Raw genomic sequence first — 22,948 nt, 5'->3', positions numbered from 1 at the left:
AAGGAGTCACGTCTCGCTGCCTGGCTGATGCAACAGTGTCTACCTTTGTGCACAGGTGGCTGCTCTTGTAAATGATGCTCACAATGTGGAACTCAATACTTTATTGTTACCCGACATACATCCGGTTACAAGCACCTTGCATAGGGCCTGACACATCAATATCTTTGAAATAGAAGAATGAATGGGTTGGAATGGCTCCTCAACAACTCTGCCATTCTGCCAAGTCTGAGGTTCCATATTGGTAGTGTGAATGTGATTTATGAGATCTCATGATGTGTATCAAATGGGAGTGTTTCAGGTACAAGATGGGTGTCGAGGCAGAGGGAGACTATATTATGGTTCTACCTATTAACAAGTGTATATCTTCTAATCCCTTATTTCTCCTTAGCTCCCCAAGGTGTGGTGGTTACCATAGCAGCCAGGTGCTGATGATGCCTCCAGGGAACAGTAAGGTAAAATTGAGCCAGCTCTCAAGTCCTTACTTTGTCATGCTGTTACAGGCCAAGGTGAGATGGTCTGAAGTCTAGCCTTTTGCCAGCCCCCAACCTGTCGTGGATCATTTAGACTCATAAACCTTGCTTGTGCAGAGTGCAGTCAGGGCTCTGGAATACCCTTCCAGAGACTCTCCTCCCCAGGGTGTGTCTCCTGGCACTCTGCCTGGTTACCTTGGAGACAGGTTCCACTGCGGACAAAGGAGGGAGCTGGGTCCTGCTTCCTCCTGGTCCTGCCGATGAGGATTTTTAGACCGTGGAGACTGCGCTGCCCTGCCCTGCACCTACCCTCTTTCCCCACGTTCTCTATAAAGTGTAGTTTGCCTTCTCTTCCCACTGACGAAGACATGTGTAAGAGTGTGACCACAGGTGAGTGGAAGAAGGTCTTCTACGAGAAGATGGAGGAGGTGAAGCCGGCGGACAGCTGGGACTTCATCATAGACCCCAACCTCAAGCACAACGTGCTGGCCCCTGGCTGGAAGCAGTACCTGGAGCTTCATGCCTCAGGCAGGTGAGTATCCCAGCACTAAGGAGCCTGCGGGTAGCCTCTGAAACCTCTCTTAGCCCTGGGGCATCGTCTAAGGACACACAGAACCCATGCTTGCTTAAGCTTCACTGTTAGGCCTGTGTAAACTAGAAGACAGGGAGTCCCTCAGAGGGGGATGGGACACAGTTTGCGTCCACGTTTTCTGCTGATTGCAGGAGAACTTTTCGTCTTATGGCCTCTCCACTTGGCAAATAAAGAGGTGGACAATACTTATTAGTCTCTGACTTTGCCAGTTTACAGATCTTTAGACTTTAATAATGCCTTTAAAAGTAGCTGTGAACGGAGAGAAGAGAGGCTTAGGGTCAAGGCATCTGTTCAAGTTTACATCTGGTTCATTCAGCTCCATTTGGCTTACAACGGTGAACACACGAATCGTGCTGGAAACTGACTCTGCTGTTGGCTCTGTGGCGCTTGAGCAATCCACACTCCACTTTGGGCTATGCTGAAGGAAGAGTTAGCCTAGAGCTTCACCTTGTGCTCCAGGGATGACAGTGACAATCATCTAGAATTTGTCATAGCTGCTGAATATTAGGCCCCTTCCAGATTCAGCTAAGTACCCAAATTTTAGAAGGCTCCCAGGTGATTTGTAGGTACAAAGACACCCGAGAATAGCTACATTCTAGCCCATGGGTCCAGTCGCTGGGTCTATGTTAAGACTTTTCTGTGGGGACCCGAGTGAAGGCAGAAAGGTAGCGCCGGTATCTGGGTATCTGGTGAAGGCCTCCCTGCTTAGCTTCACACATTCTCAAGTCGTCTCAGCCAGCACTGCTGGACGCTGATTCCAACTCTCACTAGTTGTTGTGTACACCAAGGCTTCTTTTGCTGTGTCTTGAACCAAAATGAATGATAGGTGACTTCTGTGGCCCCTCCAGTTCTGACAGTAAATCCAAGTGCGGCCCGAGTGAGGAAAATAGCTATTAAACATCTGAATAAACCTAAAACTAAAGCGAAAACGTGGGGTGCCTGGATCAGATGTTAGGAGGGTGCTGCTTGCCAGCTGGTCTCCTGAGGTAGGGTGGGAGGGGTTTGTGGCTAACTCAGACTTGGTCACTGACTTGCGATCCCCTCCCCCCCCCCATGGCCTCAGTCAGCAGGAGATTTTGGTCCTGGGGGGCGGGGGAAAGCAGGGTCACGTTGGGCTCACACTGCCTCCACTTCCAGGACGTGGGAATGCACTAGCTCTGGGCCTGCGCTAACTTGTTCAGTGTTGACAGACAGGCTTGGGTATCTCAGCCTGCAAAACTCAGATTTGCTATAGAATGAACTTCCACGTGGTGTGAGCAGAGGGCTCACTTAATGCACCCAGTGCGTTTTATAGATAAAGAATGAATTTATTAGAGTTGGGATGAGGGACATGCCCTGAAGAAACCAGGCTGAAGGGAGACTCAGACTCTGGAAAGCCACTAGGCAGCAGACCAAGACTAGATGCCCTGTGGCAAGTCTGGGAGACTGCTCTTGTCCCTTGGGCACTCGCATAGAGCAAGAAGGATGGCGTCCTGGGGAAACTAATGGATCCTGGGGACTGTAGGCACACCGCCCTACCTCCGGGCTCGGTTTCTACCAGCCTCCACATCTCCTCACCCTTTCCTGGCTTGTTTCCTTCCCGTCACATGACCCTCTCTGCTTTCTCTTTCCCCCACTGGCAGGTTCCACTGCTCCTGGTGTTGGCACACCTGGCAGTCTCCCCATGTGGTCATCCTCTTCCACATGTACTTAGACAAGGCTCAGCGCGCTGGTTCGGTGCGCATGCGTGTGTTCAAGCAGCTGTGCTACGAGTGCGGCACAGCGCGGCTGGACGAGTCCAGCATGCTGGAGGAGAACATCGAAAGCCTGGTGGACAACCTCATCACCAGTCTGCGTGAGCAGTGCTACGGCGAGCGCGGTGGCCACTACCGCATCCACGTGGCCAGCCGGCAGGACAACCGGCGACACCGCGGAGAGTTCTGCGAGGCCTGCCAGGAAGGCATCGTGCACTGGAAGCCCAGCGAGAAGTTGCTGGAGGAGGAGGCGACCACCTACACCTTCTCCCGTGCTCCCAGCCCCACCAAGCCACAGGCCGAAGCGGGCTCAGGCTGCAACTTCTGCTCCATTCCCTGGTGCTTATTTTGGGCCACAGTCCTGTTGCTCATCATCTACCTCCAGTTCTCCTTCCGTAGTTCTGTCTAAGATTGGGGTGGGGAGTCAGCTGGTGGGAAGAGGTGAGGTGAGACCTGGCTTAGGAACGGGTCACATTCTAATGCGATGCGGTTATTGATTCAGTAGGAACCCTGAATAATGTATCCATTTTTTTTCAACCTGTAAAATTAAGGGTCTGGGCTGGATGGCTGAATTCTCCAAAGAAATTCAGAGTTCTGGAGTCCTTCTAGGTACGTCAGGGATGTTTGATTTGGGAAGTAGCCAATGAATGAGTTGCTTTCTCCTAACCCAATATCTGCCCCCCACGCCCAACTTCTGCCTTCTCCCTGACTGTAATCAGAAGAGAATTACTTTCCATGGCATTCCATGTATATACATTGTATATACATGTATATCCATTGTATATATATATATACTATATATGTATATATATATATACACACACACAATATATATGTGTAAATATGAGCGTATATACACACATATATATAGTGTGCATATATATATATATATAATATCTGCTTAAAAAAGAAAACAATCTTGGAAATTATAGGATTAGGTTATCTCTAAAGATCTTAAACCCAAGGAACTTGACTTTTCTCTCTTGGTATTCCCACCCTGTCCTCATTAATAACCATAGCATCTAGCTGTAGCTTTAAAGAGCCTCTTTGCTTTCAATATAAGCCTTACTCACACACAGAAGTTTCTCCTGAGGCTACAGAGGTAGGGTCACTGGGTTGCTGGCTCCATTGCACTGTGCTTGTGTTCCCCAGACTTGAAAACTTCTGGAATCTTGTCCTTCAGGTGGATCCCAGGGTCTGTCTGCCTGCCTGACAGACTAGTGACAGCTGAGGTAGTCACAGGGTGAGGCCTCACACTTAGTGCTTGTGAAGTGGCCCAATTTAGAGAGGTTTGGAAGAGAAAAACCCACATAGAATGACTCCTCATTATAGCGGAGAGCTTTCAGGGTTCAGATGGTCAGGTTGCTGATGTCAAGAACAGGGGAACAGGGTCCTGGTCTCCTGCGACTTTGCTGAAAGGGTAGAAGACTGGTTTTTTACATTTACTTTCTTGTCAAAGAGGCTTTCTACCTAGACCACAGTGGTAGAGGATGCATTAAAGATACAAATAACTTGTTAGTAGGGAGTTCCCGGAAGCTCTTGTCTTTTCAAACTGAGATACATTACAGTTTGCAGTCACAGGCTCGGAGATGTCCTGATAATAGAGAGTAAGGCTGGTGGAGAGGGAACCACTGGGCATGGGATGCCCCCACTCTGTGCCCTAGGAGCCCTTGTTCACTGTCCGTGTGAGTAACCGACTTCCTGTCCTCAAGCCACATCCGTAGGAAGTCACACTCTGTAGTGTCAGGGATAGGAAAGCCACTTACATAAAGGTGGCATACATGAAGACATTCAGGGTATCATCAGTGCACCTTTGAGATTCTCCACATGGTCCTTGATGTCCTTCGGGCCTTTAGTGTCCCCTCTAAGTATCCTGTCTTCTCTCTTAGTGACACTCTGTCTAGCTACTGCTCTGGGCCAAGAAAATCAGCACCAGGTAAGTGTCACCATGACCCTCGCTCTGACAGTAGCAACCAGCTGTGACTTCTTCCTACACAGTATTAATTTCTTTAGTCGGCCACACGTCCTGGGCACCGCTCTCTAGTAAGTTCTGATCTGGGTCAGTAGAGTAGGCATCTTGAGCCAGGCTCAGACTGTCAGACTCATCTGCTGACTTCAGAGCTTCTCAGCCCTGTCTGTATGCTAGGGGAGATTTTAAAGCAATAGTAGTGACCTAAACATCCGAGTTAGACAGAACTCTGCTGCCTGGTACAATGTTGCTAAGAAAGGGGCAGCTTCATTTGTATCTAGTTTATAAATGATGCCTAGCAGTCTCCTCTGAGGAACCGCCCCAGCTTCCCCAGAACTCTGGGGCTCAGTTTCCATTCTTGGTGGCCGGACCTCTCATCCTGTGCCCTGGGAATATAATCCTCCCTTTTCTTTCCCACCATGGACATCTGTTGCTACAATGGCATTACCCTGCTCTCTGGTCTCCATTACACCATTTCTTGCCTTGCTAGCCAACCGACCCGCTGTAATCTCTTAGTTTTGGATGCACTCCCCATTAGAATGTAAATTCCAGCCAACACAGACGTCCTGTATTGTATTTTACCTCTATTGAGCACAAGAACAAGAGCTCAGTAAGATTTTGTTGAATGACTAAGTAAATCAATAGCTAGGCTATCTCCAGCCACATCTTTGCTTCTGCGTACTATTTGTTCCTGAGAATATGTATAGTCTCCCTTTTCATAGCACCACCTAGTTGCCTAGAACTTGTACCCATAAAACCCAAATAAAATATTTAAACCAAAGCACTTAGAGGATGGGGTTGGTTTGTTTAAGGTGGCAGCATGGATTTAGACAAGCAATGCTGAGCTCTCCAGACTCTGGAAGCTGTGGCTTCTGCTATAACCGTGGACTGGCTGTCCCTGGCACTTTCGGCTGTTCATTTTGTCTCTACCTCAGGTGCCCTTTCTTGGGGGTTAAAACATCTCTAGTTCTTTCCTAGTCCCACCCTGCACTCATCCACCTGAAGCCTGGGCCCTCACATGTCCCAGTGCCGGCCGACCCAGCCTGCTTTTGAGCACCCTGGATGGCCGAGAGGCCATCGTTGATCAAGGCAGCTCACACCCTCTTTGGCTAGCTCTGTCTGGTAAGGAAGCCTGCTCCCTTTTGAGCCTTCTCCAGAGGATTTGTGTTTTGCAGTCAGCAGTCCACACGTGGAAGGGCATAGAGAAGGCTCCTTCCCTCCCAACCTGGGCCTTCCTCAGTGCTGCAGTTAGGGCATCCTTTTAATCCCAGTGCGGCTCTGCCATCCCTCTACCCCCCCCCAACCCCCACTCAGTAAAAGCCAGAAACAGCATGGCTCTGATGGTCTTATCACCCTCTTAGTGCGGAGGCTACCCTGGCTTCTGGGCTGTTCTTCATACATACTGGAAATATCCCCTGTACCATGAATGTTCTCCAGAAAGGCTCCCGGATTGCTCTCTGACCTCTCTCAAGTCTCCTGTGAGTGTCACCCTTCGTCAGGCCTCCCTCGACATGCCATGTTACGTCACAACTTGCGTCTGCACCTCCGTTTCTGGATATTTTCCTGTACACTCCTCCTCCTTCTCCTCCTCCTCCTCCTTCCTCAAGATTTGTTTATTTATTTTACATATATGAGTGCACTGTCGCTGGCTTCAGACACACCAGAAAGGGCATTGGATCATTACGGATGGTTGTGAGCCACCGTATGGTTGCTGGGAATTGAGCTCAGGTCCTCTGGAAGAGCAGTCAGTGCTCTTAACCACTGAGCCATCTCTCCAGCCTTAGGTTTCCTTTTATAAGCACCATCTGATAAATATCATGGCCAAAAGCAAATTGGAGAGGAAAGAGTTTATGTCATCTTATATTCCAGAGGATTGCCAAGGGAAGTCAGGGCAGGAACTCAAGCAGGACAGGAACCTGGAGGCAGGAGTTGAAGCTGTACCCGCACAGAAGTGTTGCTTATTGGCTTGCTTGGTCTACTGTTTTATTCAACCCAGAACCACATGCCCAGGGGTGAGCTAAGCCCTCTCACATAATTGTTAATTAAGAGGATGCCCTTGGGCCTGTCTATAGCGATTGGATGTAGGGATTTTCTCAATCAAGGTTCTCTTCCCAGATAACTCTAGCTGTGTCAAACTGACAAGATGCCTAACCAGTATAAAACAGTAGGGGGAAATACCATAGAAGGGGCTGCTATTAATTAGTAGCCGAGGGGCTGGAGAGATGGCTCAGCGGTTAAGAGCACTGACTGCTCTTCCAGAGGCCCTGAGTTCAAATCCCAGCAACCATATGGTGGCTCACAACCATCTGTAATGTAATCAAATGTCCTCTTCTGGTGTGTCTGAAGATAGCTATGTGTACTCATATACATAAAATAAATAAATCTGAAAAAATTAGTAGCCTAAATTGAGTACACTATAGCTATCTTCAGCTCAGTCTCTGGATCAGTTGTCTCCTGTAACTGTGACTAAAATACCTCAGAGGGAAATGTCGGGGCAGAAAGATTTGTTTTACTTTGTAGTGTCGAGGCTGTCACTCTATGGTGCTTGTCTCCATGTGCTTGGACAGAATGTCATGGTGGCAGAAACACACGCCAGAAGGAGCCTTATGATGGAGACAAACAGAATGTGACAAGGAAGGGCCACACCCTTCCAAGAGCCTATCCCCACCCCCACTACTCATTCCAGCAGGCCCCACTCCTGAAAGTTTCCGGAACTTTCTCATTGGCTTCACCAGGTAGATATCAGGTGTTTCCCATGTGAGCCTGTGGGGGCCATTCATATTCAAGTCAGTATTCCATCCCTGGGCCCCTAAAGGTTCATGTCTATCTCATAATGGAAATTGTATTTTATTTAATTCTAACAACATTAGAAATGCAGATCATTTCCCCCCCTGCACAAAAGCCACACAAATGGCCTCCAGTTAGACTTTCAACAGGATCCTCCTCCTCCCATCGGAAACCTTATGAGTCTTTAACTGTCAGCTTCCTAGCAGTACTGTGATCTTCTGGGCACTGGCCAGAATCACCCATTAAGCTCTGCTCGGCAGAACTGGAAGCCTTTTCTGATTTGCTTCTTCAAACAAAAATTCCAAAGGCTTAATTCCATACCACATGGTCAGGCGTGGACACATCTATGGTCTCAGTTCCACACTGTTGGTAATATTCTGGACACCATGAGCAAAACACCTCAGAGAAAACTATAACAGAAAAACTGTTTGTTTTCCCTTCAAAGTTCAAGGTGATCTAGCCCACAGTCTCTCAGCCCTATGCAATTGGGAAGAACAGTGCAGCTATAGGCCATGTAGCAGGGGAGAGATTCCCCATAGGCAGGAAACAGAGTGAGATAAGAGGGTGCCAGGACACCTTAAGGCTATCATCAGTAACCAGCTTTCTCTAGTTTGATCCCACCTCCTACTTTTTCTGGGACATTCCCAAACAGCACCACTAGCTGTGAGCCACACAGTTGACACTTTTGCTGTTGACAGGCATTTTATATTAAACCACAGCAGCTCCCCGGAGCCACTTGTAAGGCCGGTGGGCATGCGTCTCAGCATCATTTGAAGCCAAGGTGGCCAAGCCTTTCCACTAGCTCTGAGCTCTCTGGCTGAGCATAACTCCATGGAGAGTCAGTTCTCTCTATGCTACAGCATCCTGGGACAATAAGTGCTGAAGAGATAGATATTCTAAGAGAGGTGCGTAGTTTTTCTTGAACTTTCTTGGGGGTAGCTAGCACTCTGCCTTCTGTTTTCTGGGGCAATTTGTCTGGTACGGAACACTGCTAATGGTACTAAGGAGGTCTATATCTTTGTCTCTCAACAGAGAAACATGTGGATAGACAGAAAGTGATTGATATGTCAGTGACATTCAAAGGGATTTAAAAAAAAAAACTTGAAAAAAGTTTATTTATTCCAGTGGTAGACTCCCAGTGTGATTAAGAGTTCCTTTATTCACATATCCAGCGCTGTGGCTATGTGTGTGAGTGTATGAGTGTGTGTGTGAGTGTAGGTGTGAGTATGTGTGCGTGTGTGTGTGTGTGTGTGTGTGTGTGTAAGAGACTGTGTGTGTGCGTGTATGCATGCACACACACATGCATACTTTCTGAACACATTCCCCCTTTTCCTTAGATCAGCTGCTCTGTGCCTTCTGACTAAGAGACTCTGACAAGGGCACCAGGCATATTCCCTGTGGAATGCTAGGAGACATCTCTGAGAATGGGATTCAGCAAGGAGCATTTGATGGGGACAGTTTCAGTTTGGGATCATTAAAAAGTTCTAGGGCTAGATAGTGACAGGGATGACACAGAAATGCCAGTGTACTTACCACCACTAAATGGTACAACTTAAAGTAGTCAGAATGATAGACGTCGCAGACTTCCAGAAAGGACGACCAGCTGGCAATCCATTTGAATGTGTTGACGCTGAAAGTGTATTGAAACTGTGAAATGGAGATGACAAGAGAAACACCAGGGTAAGGGTTGTACAGGCCTCAAGACACAGCTTTCCCTGAGTCAACAAAAGTCTCAGAAGCGGTGAGAAGATCCAGGAGATGTGGAGAAATGAGAGAAGGGGGAAAGAGAAGGAAACTCAAAGGGGCACCCTGCAGAGCACCCACACGCAGAAATCAGGCAGAAGCGGGAACCTGACAGAGAGGAAAGCAAGAAGAAATGAGAAATGATAAGGCGAATCAAGAACCATGAATCCTGGAGACCGAGCAGAAGGCAGTTTGACCATCAGTGCTGCCCTCTGGTGAGCAGTTACAGACACAAGGCTTAGAAGGATGCAGTGTGTGTAAGATGTGTGCTGGTGAACCTGGCGAGAGCTGGGCTGTAGAGTCATGAAGGTAAAAGTTTCACGTTCATCACACATTTGGTCCTCAATGGGAGGAGAAGGGATGATCTGGGAGGGTAGCCTAGGCCAGTCAGGGAAACTGGAGAACAGAGAAGACGCAAGCCCTGCACACACCACATTTTTGTATACCCTCTGAAGGACAATGCCTTGCTTCTCATGTGTGTCATAAATAACATCCCTGTGAATAGTGATGTACAGATATATGCTTGAATCCTTCCCTTAATCATTTCGGTTATTTCCTTTGCTTCAAATGGAGCATCTTGTGCTGGCAAGATGGTTCAATGGGTAAATGTGCCTGCCACCTGAGTTTGATCACCAGGACTTATGTGGTAGACAGAGAGAGCTGACTCTTGAAAGTTGACCTTTGACCTATGCTGGCATTTTCCCCCTAACTTGATACAAATCAGGGTCATGGATGGAAGATGGAACCTCAACCGAGAAAATGCCTCCATCAGATTGGCCTGTAGATAAGTATACGGGGCATTTTCTTGATTAATAATTAATATGGGAGGGCCCAAGCCGGTGCCAGGTGATTCTGAATTATATAAGAGAGAACACAGAATGAATCATGGGGTAGAAGCCAGGAAGGAACATTCCTCCATGGTCTCTGCTTCAGTTCTTACTTCCAAGGTTCCTGCTTGAGTTCTTCTCCTGATTTCCCTCAGTGATGAACTGTGACCTGGGATGTGTAAGCCAAATAAAATTCTAAGTTGCTTTTGGTCATGGTGTTTACTGCATCCATAGAAAACTAGAATAGACCTTTGTATATGTAGTCTCATGTGCATGTGCCTGTGCCTTCATACACACACACACACACACACACACACACACACACACACACTTAATTAATTAATTAATTAATGTAATTAAATCAGCATCTAGAAAACTATCTCTACCAGTCTTTGCAGGCTGACTTTGGGCCACAGAAGTTTTCCACTCCCTGAGCATGTGAGACGTGATAACTGAGGTCTCCTGAGCCTTCTCTGAGCTCCCTGGCCTGAGCTTGTAGCCTTTCGAGACCTTCCCACCACAGCTGTTGCTGAGTCCTTTCACTTTATAGCATCTCTGAGTCTGGACTGTTCTGTTCTATGGTTTCATCTCTAATATCTTGTCCTAAGTATCGGTGGGTACATAGTCTTTCTTCAGTCTTCCAGAGTGGAACTCCTACTAAGACCCTAGCAAGACCGAGGCCAATCCTTTAGGCAGCTCCCAGATGGATTAGAACATTGCAAATAAAGTCTAGGCTCTGTGCATATGGTCCTCTCCACTTCCTCTGGGAGAGGGGTGAGCTGAGCTGAGAAAAAATGTATTTCTTAGAGTTTCATATGTTTGCTCATGTTTGACTGATCTCCAACATGACTATAAGGTTATTTTAGTCATCCTATGGTGATTTTGTAATGTTCCTGTGGGGGGAACACACACGGGGCTATACCATTTTGCTAAAATGGCGTCAAATGTTCTTCCTGTTCTTCATTTCATTAGAACTAGCATTTGCACAGGGCAATAGTGATGCTGCCATGAAAACAGACTCTCCACAGGGAAGTAGGGATGTTGCCATGGGACCAGAATCTCTACAGGGTGGAGGGATGCTACCATAAGACCAGACTTTCTACAGGGCAGTGGGATGCTGCGATGGGACCAGCCTCTGCACAGGGCAGCAGGATGCTTCTTCATATGGTATCATCTATTTCTCCATTCGCTCGACAGGTAACTTCCGACACTCTCTAGTGGTTTCTGGTTTACATCACTTCCCCTCCATTTCCTTTAAGTGAGGATAAACTCAGTGTTTCTGATTAGAATGCGTGTTGCCTCCTCTGCTTTGGCTCTCATGGACTCTCTTTATAACTCTAAGGCATTGTGATTCTGAAAGGCTATTTAAGTGTGGGGGTCTCTGTAGGCATCATGGCCAACAGAGTGCTGTGAGGGACAAGAAGGCGGCTTGGTTCACCATTACGCAGTAGCTGATGTTGGCTCAAACTCTGAGAGTCTGACCCTGAGTGGTTTGCTTTAGGCATATTTAAACACAGCACAATTTATAAAAAAAGAAGTTTCCTAGTGATAATTAACTCAATCCCATTTGCACAACAAAACTTAACACTTGACTACATTGAAACTCTGTAAAGTACATGGAACATCTTCTATAAGGACAGGTTCTATACATTAAGAGTAAACAAGCTCAAGCTAAGGGAAAGGGGCGAGGGAGAACCAGTGTGGTCTCTCCATATAGACGGAGCAAAGGCCACCAGGATATTAACCAAGACTGCTCCCAGCCTTCTGGCTGGAAAACAGGCTCTACATCTCTCCCTTTGGAGAGACAACCCCGCCTGCCCAAGAGTCCTGCTTCCCCAGTGCTTATCTGCGAGCACAAGGGCTTGCACACCTCTTGCGCACTTAGGGAAGTAAACGTTTGCAAAGCCAAAGATATGAGAGTTGGATGACCCACTAGAAACTCGATCATTTTATTAACCAGACAATAAAATGTCATCAGACTGTAGAAATGTCTTGCTTCCAAACATGTGAAGACACGCAGAGCAAGGAGACTGTGTCTTTTCCTGGAGAGACTCACAAACATCTGTTCAGCCCAGACATGGGTCTGAGGGCAGATGGAAGGATCAGGGCCACTCAAGGCTAGCTCAGTGAAGCACTGAGTTTATTGGGGATTCCTCACAGAAGTGTGAGGGGCAGCTGCAGCTCTGAGCAGCCTGCTACCTTAGAGGATGAGGACTCGCAACTGCTGTGACCTCAGCAACCCCTGGAGGCCCTTTGGCAGGTGGAGACATGCAATCAGTACTGCTTACTAACTTGGTAAGGAGCCTTGTGCATCTTGGCAATTTCAAAACTTTCCTGAAATTTGAAAGCCTTGTCTACATCCTAAGCTTGTAAGTTTCATTAATTTCCTGAGTTTCACGGCCCCTCAACTCCTAGAGAAAATGTTGGAGTTAGGACAAACCGACTATACAACAGAATCCAACCCTTACCTACAGCTTTAGTCTGGAACTTTCCTAGGACTCTTCCTACCATAGGAGATGCTTCTGAGTTTATTATTGAGCCCTCACCTGTCTCCCCTGTTGGACCCTGTACTTGTGACAGATAAGGAATTCCAGACTTGCTTGTTTATCTCTGCAGAATTCTCCAGGGTAGTTTCCACATGCCACACACAACATGATGAACTTGTTAGATGTACTCAAAGTATTATAAATAAACTCCTCAGGAGAAATTACAAAAACATGGCCCTTCTCCCACTGGAGTGCACATGAATTTTGGTGTTTATAGTAAGAGGAGACCTACAGGTACCATACGCAGCTCTAGAGGTTGGGATCCTTAATGCTGGGTCAGCAAGAAGTAACAGTTTGAGGGACCCAGTGAGGGACAGGTCATTAGCCTTCTGGAGACCCCCCCCCCTAAGTCTTGAGAACCAAGAAACTTAACAAAAGGAAAATTAAGGCACCTGTAAAATAAATTAAAGATACAGGGCTCATATCTTACAGACAAGACGGATTTAGAGCAGCACAGTGCACCAAGGGTTTATAGAAGGTCAGGAAACATGGGGCTGGGGATCACTTGAGGGCTAATCCTGCCTCTTCCCAGCCAGCACCTGAGTGCTTTGAGTTTCATTCCTCCCTTCATCAAAATGGGGATAACGTTTTATCGTTCAGTATTGCTCCAGGCCATGCCTGTCACACGGCACAGGGCTTACTAAACATTCATGCTCTTTCTCCCTTCAATTAAACTCTTCTCCTTTGAGCCCTGACACTCTTTCTGCCTTGTGACTTCAGATGAAATGCTGTTGGTCAATGCTTATGGAAAAAGAGTGTCGGGGATCGATCTCCCAGCAGAACTGGCTTGTTTTCGCTCGTCCACGGTGGTTTCTTCTCTTGTCTTTCTATTTATTTCACAGCAATAACTTTGCTTTTCCAGAAGCATGGTGACCATACTTCATTCTTCAAAGACTGCTATTTTAAAAATCTCAAACTAAAAACACCAGTGGTTTTTGGGCCCCACTCCTACTGGCTAGAATACCCCAGGAGGAATTTAATTCCTTTCCAAGTCTCATTCTGTCTCTCTGTAGGACTCCCAACTAAGGCATTTCCTTTGGAGTCATTTCTGGCATTGTCTGTATCCTAGCACATGTGGGGAGGAGCTGATTTTTTTTTCCTGAGAAGCAGGTGGACATGTGTTTGTGGTGCAGAAATCTCACTGGTCTGGAAGTTAGACCTTTGCAAATTCTGGCTCTGTTACCTGGGCAGCTGACCTCAGCTCAGTTGGGTTTTACTCCTGTATAAAGTTGCTGAGGCAGACAGTAACTGAAGGATCCTACACATGTTGACCTTGCTTCTGCTCTCTTGAGCCATCTCCATCCTTGTCCATTTCCAGGAGGATCTTGACCTTGATCTTTCCAATGGGTTATAGATCTGCTATCCCAGGATTTCCTTAAACCTTTGTCGGTTTGAAGTTTGTCCTTCTTTTTGGATAAATTATTAGCCTCTTCCTTCTCTTTATTCTTTTGAAGCAAACTTTCATCAACCCAATGTCCCTGTTTTTTATAAAGATGCATATTTTGAAAGGCACCTCCCTTGCAAGACTTGGCCTTATGCAAAGCCTTGGGTGGTAATGATGAAGTTTCAGCTTGTGTTCTGTCTTCTCATTTCTTTTTTATTTAGGTCATTAAAAACAAGTCAGAATTTTATACTCGGGAATGCCGTGTTTATGTCATTTCCACCCCACGCTCTCCTGTCTCCAACTCCTGCCATGTCTTCTCCACTCCCATTCAAATGTTCCCTCTCTTTTTCAATTACAGTCACACATGTATGTATATGTAAAGATAGCTTGATGAGTCCATTTGGCTCATATGCACATGTGTTTAAAAGTGACTGCTTATGAATGGATAAGCTATTAGGGAGCTCATCCCTAGAGAAGACTGACTCTCCCTCTCTCAGCAGCCATTAACTATCTATAGCTCTTCACATAGGGGAAGGACCTTGTGAGATTTCCTACATCTATGTTTTTTTTGTCTTAGGGTTTTATTGTTGTGAAGAGACACCATGACCCCGGCAACTCTTATAAAGAAGAACATTGAATTGGGACTGGCCTACAGTTCCATTATCATCATGGCTGGAAACATAGTGATGTACAGGCAGACATAGTGCTGGGGAAGGAGCTGAGAGTTCTATATCTTGATCCACAGGCAGCAGAAGGGAGACTGTGTGCCACACTGGGCATAGCTTGAGCATATGAGTCCTCAAAGCCCTCCTCCACAATGACACACTTCCTCCAACAAGGCCACAGTTACTTCCTATGGCCAAGAATTTAAACACATGAGTCTATGGGAGTCATTCCTATTCAAACCACCACAGTTGCCATGCCTACTAGTGTTGTCATTGTAAGGGCCTTATTTTGGTGACCATATTGCTAAGATTTCATGATTGAAGCTTCCCTGTCCTACATAGAAGGTGTTGCCTCACTCAGGCATCCTGGTCAGTTGTGTCTTACAATCTTTATGTTGCCTCTTCTGCAATGATCCCTGAACCTTAGATGAGGGATTGCCTTGCATATATATCAGCTGGGGCTGGGCACCCTATGGTTTTTGTTCTCTGAAATTTGACCAGCTATGGATTTTTGGGATGGTCTTTGCTGAAAAAAGAAACTTGTTTGATGAGAGTTGAGAACTGTTATTATCTGAAGGAATAAAGATAAGTATTTAGAATGCATTTAGAAAGTATACTTGTTTAGGAAAGTGGCAGTTTTCTCTCCTGTCTGGTAAGTTTTTACTTTGCCCCCCCCCCCCCCCACCTCCATGGATGTAGAAATATTCTGAGATGTGTGGATACCCATGGTTGGTGCTTCCCCTAGAGGCCATGTTGATGACCATGGTCCATGCATGTTACCACTGAAGGGTATGTGCATGTTCACGGTTTGAGCTCCCTCAGGAGGCCATGTTGATGTTCATGGACCTGGCTGCCACCAGGCACCATATTGGTCCTCATAGCCTGTGTTGTCCCAGAGGCCATGTTAATGTCTGTGGCCTGTGCTGCTGCCAAGGGCTAGGCGGTCCATGCTGTGGTAGAGGACAGTATTGATGTCCATAGCGTGTACTGACATCAGAGACCATACTGAGGCATGGAGCACATGATTATGGCTGTGGTCAGTGTTGGTAATGGAAATCATGTGGAGATCCATGAACCATGTACCTGCTGGCTACAGAGGGCAAGGAGACTTCTTCTGCAGAGGTATTGAATGCTGTAGACTCAAACGTGAGAGACAGACACACAGAAAGCTTCTCTGTGAATCTCTCCTCCCTCCCCCTCCCCCATAAAAGTGGCAGGCTAGACCGGAAGCCATTGAAGAGAATTATTAAAAAGTGTAATAAGGATGAGGTGATGCTGTTCACCATTGATAGCTTCTGGTGGGGTGGGGATGGACTCAGGTTTCATTAAGGGGCTGGCCACTGGGAGTTTGGCCATGTTCTGGTGAGTCTATGGGCAACACAGATTGTACTCTTTTTTCTTTTTCTTTTTTTGGGGGGGTGGTAGTGGTTATAAGGTGGGGAGCAGACCTAGGAGGACTGAGGTTAGGCTGCATTATATGAAATTCCCAAATAATCAATAAAAATACTATGTTGGAAAAGAGAAAAAAAAAGAATTGGCAAGGTATCAGTAGTAGATCAGAAGGGAGAGCAAGCTACAAGAAAATCAGAGTCATCTGTGTTTAGATGGTGCTAAATATCCAGAGACACACTCACAGCACAGAGATAAGGAAGAGTCCTGAGGACTGGAACTTGGGGCTCTTCACTCAGAGGTGGAAAAGATGGAGGAAGTCATGGGGCAGACTGTGAAGATGGAGGTGCAGAGAGAATTCATGATAGCATCTGAACCCAGACACAGAGCTAGGGCTGAGCTCCAGGTCTTCACAGTCAGCACCAGAGCTCTCTGCCCTGGTGGAGGCCACCTCCCCTCATGGCACCATCTCACAGCTTGACTTGGAACCATTGGGATTCCTCACACAGACCACTATTTCATCACTTCTGAGCAGGACATGGACTTGTGTCTATTTTTTTTTCCAGTGCGTTTGAAGTATTTCGTAAGTTAAAAATGTACTGAAATAAAAATGACTTAGTGGGAGGCCTAGACTGCCAATTAGGAATTGAGCACACAAGGTCACACCAAGACAGAAATGTTGTGGAGTTGTTTAAAGGAACAAATTCAGTTGTTATGGGTCCTACTGGCAGGCCTTAAGCACGTATGACATTTAATGGACATGGATTAAATAAGCCACATGGTTGTAGGAGTTGGGAAAGATAATGTCACATGATAAATAACGCAAGGGAAGATAAAAGTCCTCATTGTCTAACTGGGTCAGCAGCTTCTGAGACCTTAAACCTGAGTTGAGTCTATATGGAACCTGAGGACTCCAGGACTTGCTCTGATTGATGCTTGATTATCATTATAGACCAGAAGAACATAACTTCTGCCTTAGTTTAGCTTCACATTACAATAACAAAGTATCTGATGCAGGATACTTAGAAAAGAAAAGCCTATTTTGCTTAAGGTTCTAGAAACTCAAGGGCATGGCGCTTCCTTTGACCTAGTTCTCACGAGGCAGTGGCTAACAACGGTAGAACGTGTGGGTTAGAGTGAGCACAAATATCTTAAATCAGGAAACATGTGATCAGGAAAGGGGGTGAATGGATCACCACAACCTTTTGAGGGCATAGTCCAGCTGACGGAAGCACTAAACCCTACCTCCTAAAACTCCTCTGCCACCTCTTCTGTCGCTGTTTTTTACTAATTGAGTAACCTCAATCCAAGTCGTAAATCTGGGACAAACAGGCTCCCACATTCTTCAGAGGTTACATTCTGGCAGAATAGTCTAGAACAGTGGCTCTCAAATGATGTTCATTAGAACCACATGGACATCCTCACAAACCCCCACTGTTCAGGTCTTACTCCAGCCACACCAAGGGTGAGCATATGAGCAGGGGCTTCTACCCATATTCATGCTACAGAGACCTCTTATTTTGCAGAGGCTAGCACCAGCCTAGGAGAAGCAGAGGGGGAATGGCATTCTGCCTGTTCTGAGATGTTTGTCACTCATGCATGCCTTGAGCATCACTTGGACTAGACACACCTTCTCATTGTCGTAACATGCTTTACCCACCATTTCTCTAGGGGGAGCTCCCTCGGAGCCTTTGTGATCTGTCTCGATGTTGAAACGGTGCTGGCTCCTCTTCCCTGTGATCAGAAGCTCATTGCTGGGAATTGAGTCCGTGTTTTTGCATCCAAATGACATTTTCTTGATCTCTTTGGGAAAAAAGACCAATGCATACCAGATGCAGGAGAGCACTACAAAGGCCCTGTTTGTCTCCTTGTTTCAGGCTCAGAGTAGCCCACGCTTCCTTTCTAGCATGATGCCAGTAGGCAGAGAAAGACCAGAGACCTGGAAACGCATCACTCCTTTTGGGTTTTGCTCCCTGCTCTGTTTCTTCTTTTGCTAATTCTCTCTGAAGTATTCACAGAGGATGAGATTAGCTAAAGACATCTTTAGGCCTGGCCCTAGGTTCTCAGCACTCCAGATGCCCAAAACTCTCCTTCCAATGGATTTGGTTTCAATGAGAAACAATAGGTTTCTTGCCTAAAGTTCTGAGGCCATCTTGAATCTGAGTTCATTCTCTACACTGACACCTCATTTGAAGAATGAACTGATCATACATTTCCTTGGTTCAGAAAGCTCAAGTCTTCCCTTCCCACAAACCCAAAGCTTCTAGGGCCATTCATAGACATTGTGGTGTTCTTTCTTCTGACTTGCCTATCTCTTCAGAGACAGCTTCTCCCTAGATACCCAGGGACACCATGTCACTCAGCTTCCTTCAGATATCAGGGTCCTTTCACCTCCTTGAGCCCCAATATGCTGCTCCCCAGTTCCTGTGGTACTTTCCTTGTCTTGGTTTCTTATTGTAAAGGAGTTCTGTTTACTACAGAAGGAGTACCCTAGCAATGACATTGCTACTGAGTCACAGAAACATTCTGGATCACAGGCTAGAACATCAGGGGACCTGAAGCCTGGGAAATAGTGGCTCTCATGGGCCAGATAACTCAGAACAGCGCGATTCTCAGACTGGATGCTTGTTAGAATCATTTAGGGGTCTTCTAAGAGGCACCAATACTCAGACCCTACACCAGACAGGAGAAGGACCTGTGTCTTGCCTCATTTCTCAAAAGTTGGTGTGCCTACTCAAGGACTAAGGCCCAGAGCTCATCAGAAACTGCAGTTAAGTACTGTTTCCTCTACCTTCTAGCTGACAGGTCACATAATTTTTAAAGACTCTGTTTTAGAATCGTTTTTCATTTATAAAGGTTATGACGATGACACAGAGAGTTATGGTGTCTCCCACACTAGTAGCATCTGTTTCTGACATGCTGTCTATCCTGTAGAGCCATGGTTTTGCTAGAGTAGATGAACCAGCACAGATAGATGCTCACAATCAGATCCATACATGGCTTGAATCTCCATAGTGTTTGCTTTCCGCACCCCCACACCCCAGGATCCCACATGAGATAAAATTGTTTGTGAAGTCTCCTATATGAATGTCTCAAACTAAGTGTTTTAAAGTGACAGGCCTTTAAGGTATTGTAATAAAGTGAGAGACCTAAAATCAAGGTGCTCCTGTCCTTGCTTGTTCCTGTTTTCCGGGGTCTTGGTGGCAATCCCGGGCCACCTGAATTGTCCCAGCAGGATTCTGTGCCTACTGACATGGTGTTTTCCTCTGTGTGTTTGTGTCTTCTTCTTCTTCTTCTTCTTCTTCTTCTTCTTCTTCTTCTTCTTCTTCTTCTTCTTCTTCTTCTTCTTCTTCTTCTTCTTCTTCTTCTTCTTCTTCGTCTGTGAGGATAACAGTTGTTCTGTCTCTAGCATGACCTTCTTTTAATTAATCACATTGGTAATGATACTATTTTGAAATAATTCACATTTAGAAGAACTGGAGTTTAGAGAGTCAATATCTTTTGTGGGGGGCACAATACAACCCATTCTAAGCTTCTGTTGGCTATGACATTTTAAAAACAAGATCCCTGGTGCCCTTTTCGATGACTTGAACAGTTTGGGGTGCACTGGTCAGATGCTTTGCAGAATACTCTTCAGTTGCAATTTTTCTGATATGAATTACAGAGTTTGTGGATGGAGAACAGAGCAGCAGAGCCCTGTTCAGTCTCACTGTGGGTGCTTATTGTTGATCTCATCCTTTACTTCCTGAAGTAGGACTGAGGTAGTGCTGTCTGCACTGTGGAGTAACTATGTTCTCCTCCCATACTGTTCTTGTTCTTCCAGGAGTATGGTGGGGCATCAGACCTGTTATCTTGTTCATGTCAGGTAAGCACTCTTCCTCTGAGCTCCACCCAGCCCTGTACTATGCTTTCTGGAAGAAACCTAGTATGTACTGCTCACCCTTAAGGGTCGGACAAGTTTCTTCTTAGCTGGCTTGTCTATTCTCACAGTTTATGTGCTCATTAAACAATTTATCCATGAAGTATGTGCTTGCAGTTACTTGTTTTATATTTTGGATTATTATTCAACTTAACTCTGTTTTGTGGCTCAAATTGTTCCAGCTTTGTCCACTGGGGCTCTTTAGTTGGGCCTTTGCCATTTGGAGCTGTCCTCACCTTTGAGGACATTTTTGAATGCTTCCTTACTTTCTGGCACTGTAAGGCACTCCAGGCTTGTCTTGTGTATTTCATGCCCAAGTTCTAGAATCAACTTCAAAGGGGCCTTGTTTACTGGAGGATTATATGATACACCAAGATCTGGGGCCTTGGTTTGTTTGTAGCTGTGCAAGCTTCTGCTTCTAGGTCCAGTCACAGTCTGTTTGTGGTGCTTCAGTTGGCTCATTGTACAATGGGGGATCAGAGGAGTAATTTCATCACGGATTATCGTTGGGGTTCAACTAGAGAATGTGCATGTAAGAGCCTCAGTATCAATGAACTCACTGTATACTAAGAAACATCTATGATATTCCTAAAAGAACTTATACATTTGGACTAAGCTTATAATTTCTCAATAGTTTTTCTTTGCTGCTGACTCATGGATTTAATAATCTGAAACAAGAGATGGCAAGCATTTTTTTTTTCAGTTTAATGAATAGACTGAAGTCAACTTTTGCTGCTTCAGAGCTCGTCTCTTGGTTTTGAGACCCATTCTAGACTGATATTCACTGTGCCTCCGTTGGAAGTAACCCTGATTTCCTCTCTCTCCATATTTTGCTTACCTCTTGTTTGAAAAACATCTTAGAGGTTTTCTGGTTGGTTTGTTTGCTTGCTTTTTAAGTCATGCCTTTGCAGAGTAGATTAACTTATAGCAAAAAGAAGGTACATATTCCAGAATATTGACTCTGCTGGGATAGACAGACATTGAACATAAAAACTCAAAAACAAGCCAGGTGGTGGTGGCGCACACCTTTAATCCCAGCATTTGGGAGGCAGACGCAGGCGGATTTCTGAGTTTGAGGCCAGCCTGGTCTACAGAGTGAGTTCCAGGACAGCCAAGACTACACAGAGAAACCCTTCCTCGAAGAAAATAAAACAAAGCAAAACAAAAACAAAACAAAACCCTCAAAAACAAAATAAAAAACCCTTTCTAATCTGGATGTGGGTGGTATTTGAGAAAACCAATTTTTGTGCTGAGACCTCAGCTTTATGGTATCCTGATAATTTGCAGGGACAATGGTAATTTTTTTATTGTTAATTTTTTATTTATTTTTATTTTTTAAAGAAAGAATGAATCAATAGAACCAGAGACATTCTTTTGAATCTACAAGTCAACCTTCCCATCAGCTTTTCTCTTTTCATGGTACACTGATCCTAATCGAATAGAACAAATTTTTGAAACATGTAAACAACTTACCAGATCCATCAGTGCATGAAAAAGTACACGAGCCAAGCAGAGCTCCTTGACTCAATGCAGATGTTTATTGGAACGAATGTGTGGTTTCCCATAAGAACAACTTCTTTGACTAATGAATCCCAGGCACGATCATCACAGCTAGTACCAGTGCTCACAGGATAAAAACACAGCTTCCAATACACAAATTAATTTCTAGGGAGGTAGATTTCAGTTGCTTGGAAGACAGGCCTTTTTATGCACAGCATATTTTAGAGTTGTTAAGGAACTGGCTGGACTTGAAGGTAGTGAGTTGGTTAGCATTAGGTTTTGAATTTAGACAAGGTGGACCCCATGCCTATACCATCTTTCTGTGTCTCTAGATTTAGGTGATTAGGTTTCTTAGACCATAACAGCAACTAGACTTCTGTCTTAATGTTCTATTGTTGTGAAGAGACACTGTGACCACATAACTCTTACAAAAAGAGAAGCAATTAAGTGGGGCTGGCTCACAGTTTCAGAAGTTTTGTCCATTTTTATCATGGCGGGAGCATAGTGGCATACAGGCAGACATGGTGCTGGAGAAGTGGCCAAGACTCCTACATCTTGATCCACAGGCAGCAGGAAGAGAGCCCTTGAGCCTGGCTTGGGCTTTTGAAAACCTCAAAGCCCACTTCCAGTGACACATTTCCTCCACAAGGCCATGTCTACTCCAACAGAGTGACATCTCCTAATTCTTTCAGAAAACAATACTCTCTGATGAGTATTCAAATAGATGGTAACTATTCTTTTTTTCTTTTTGATTTCTTAAATCATTTTTATTTAAGTATTCATTATTTTATAAGTAATTATTAGTTATCTTGACATGCTTACGGTTTCTTTTTTTGATGTATTTTTATTTTATTCAATATATTTTTATTTACATTTCAAATGATTTCCCCTTTTCTGGTCTCCCACTCCCCAAAAGTCACATAAGTCCCCTTCCCTCCCCCTGTTCTCCCACCCACCCCTTCCCAATTCCCTGGTCTTGTTTTGCCTTATACTGCTACACTGAGTCTAGAACCAGGGGCCATTCCTCCATTCTTCTTGTACCTCATTTGATGTGTGGATTATGTTTTGGGTATTCCAGTTTTCCAGGCTAATATCCACTTATTAGTGAGTGCATACCATGATTGATCTTTTGAGACTGGGTTACCTCACTTAGTATGATGTTCTCCAGCTCCATCCATTTGCCTAAGAATTTCATGAATTCATTGTTTCTAATGACTGAATAGTACTCCATTGTGTATATATACCACATTTTTTACATCCATTCTTCTGTTGAGGGATACCTGGGTTCTTTCCAGCTTCTGGCTGTTATAAATAGGGCTGCTATGAACATAGTGGAGCATATATCCTTATTACATGCTGGGCAATCCTCTGGGTATATGCCCAGGAGTGGTATAGCAGGATCTTTCGGAAGTGAGGTGCCCAGT

The 22,948-nt window shown here is 45.4% G+C and overlaps 1 protein-coding gene across 1 annotated transcript; it reads left to right on the top strand.

Moving 5' to 3' along the window:
* Nucleotides 1-420: 420 nt before the first annotated feature.
* Nucleotides 421-3,499, top strand: Rtp1 (receptor transporter protein 1). Its single transcript, XM_052158796.1, has 2 exons — nucleotides 421-1,002; nucleotides 2,685-3,499. Exons 1-2 carry the CDS (start codon nucleotides 731-733, stop codon nucleotides 3,202-3,204), a joined length of 792 nt encoding a protein of 263 aa, XP_052014756.1. The 5' UTR covers nucleotides 421-730; the 3' UTR covers nucleotides 3,205-3,499.
* Nucleotides 3,500-22,948: the final 19,449 nt, after the last annotated feature.

This window comes from Apodemus sylvaticus, chromosome 15 (genome assembly GCF_947179515.1).
Source record: "Apodemus sylvaticus chromosome 15, mApoSyl1.1, whole genome shotgun sequence".
Taxonomy (NCBI): domain Eukaryota; kingdom Metazoa; phylum Chordata; class Mammalia; order Rodentia; family Muridae; genus Apodemus; species Apodemus sylvaticus.
The sequence above is the reverse complement of the archived record's forward strand: the minus strand, read 5'-3'. Positions and strand labels throughout refer to the sequence as shown.

What these genes read in the sequence shown, in the direction of transcription:
- Rtp1 (XM_052158796.1), top strand. Translation starts at nt 731, where the DNA reads ATGAGGATTTTTAGACCGTGGAGACTGCGCTGCCCTGCCCTGCACCTA. An exon ending in GAGCTTCATGCCTCAGGCAG is followed by an intron (nt 1,003 to 2,684) that starts GTGAGTATCCCA and finishes CCCCACTGGCAG; the next exon opens with GTTCCACTGCTCCTGGTGTT.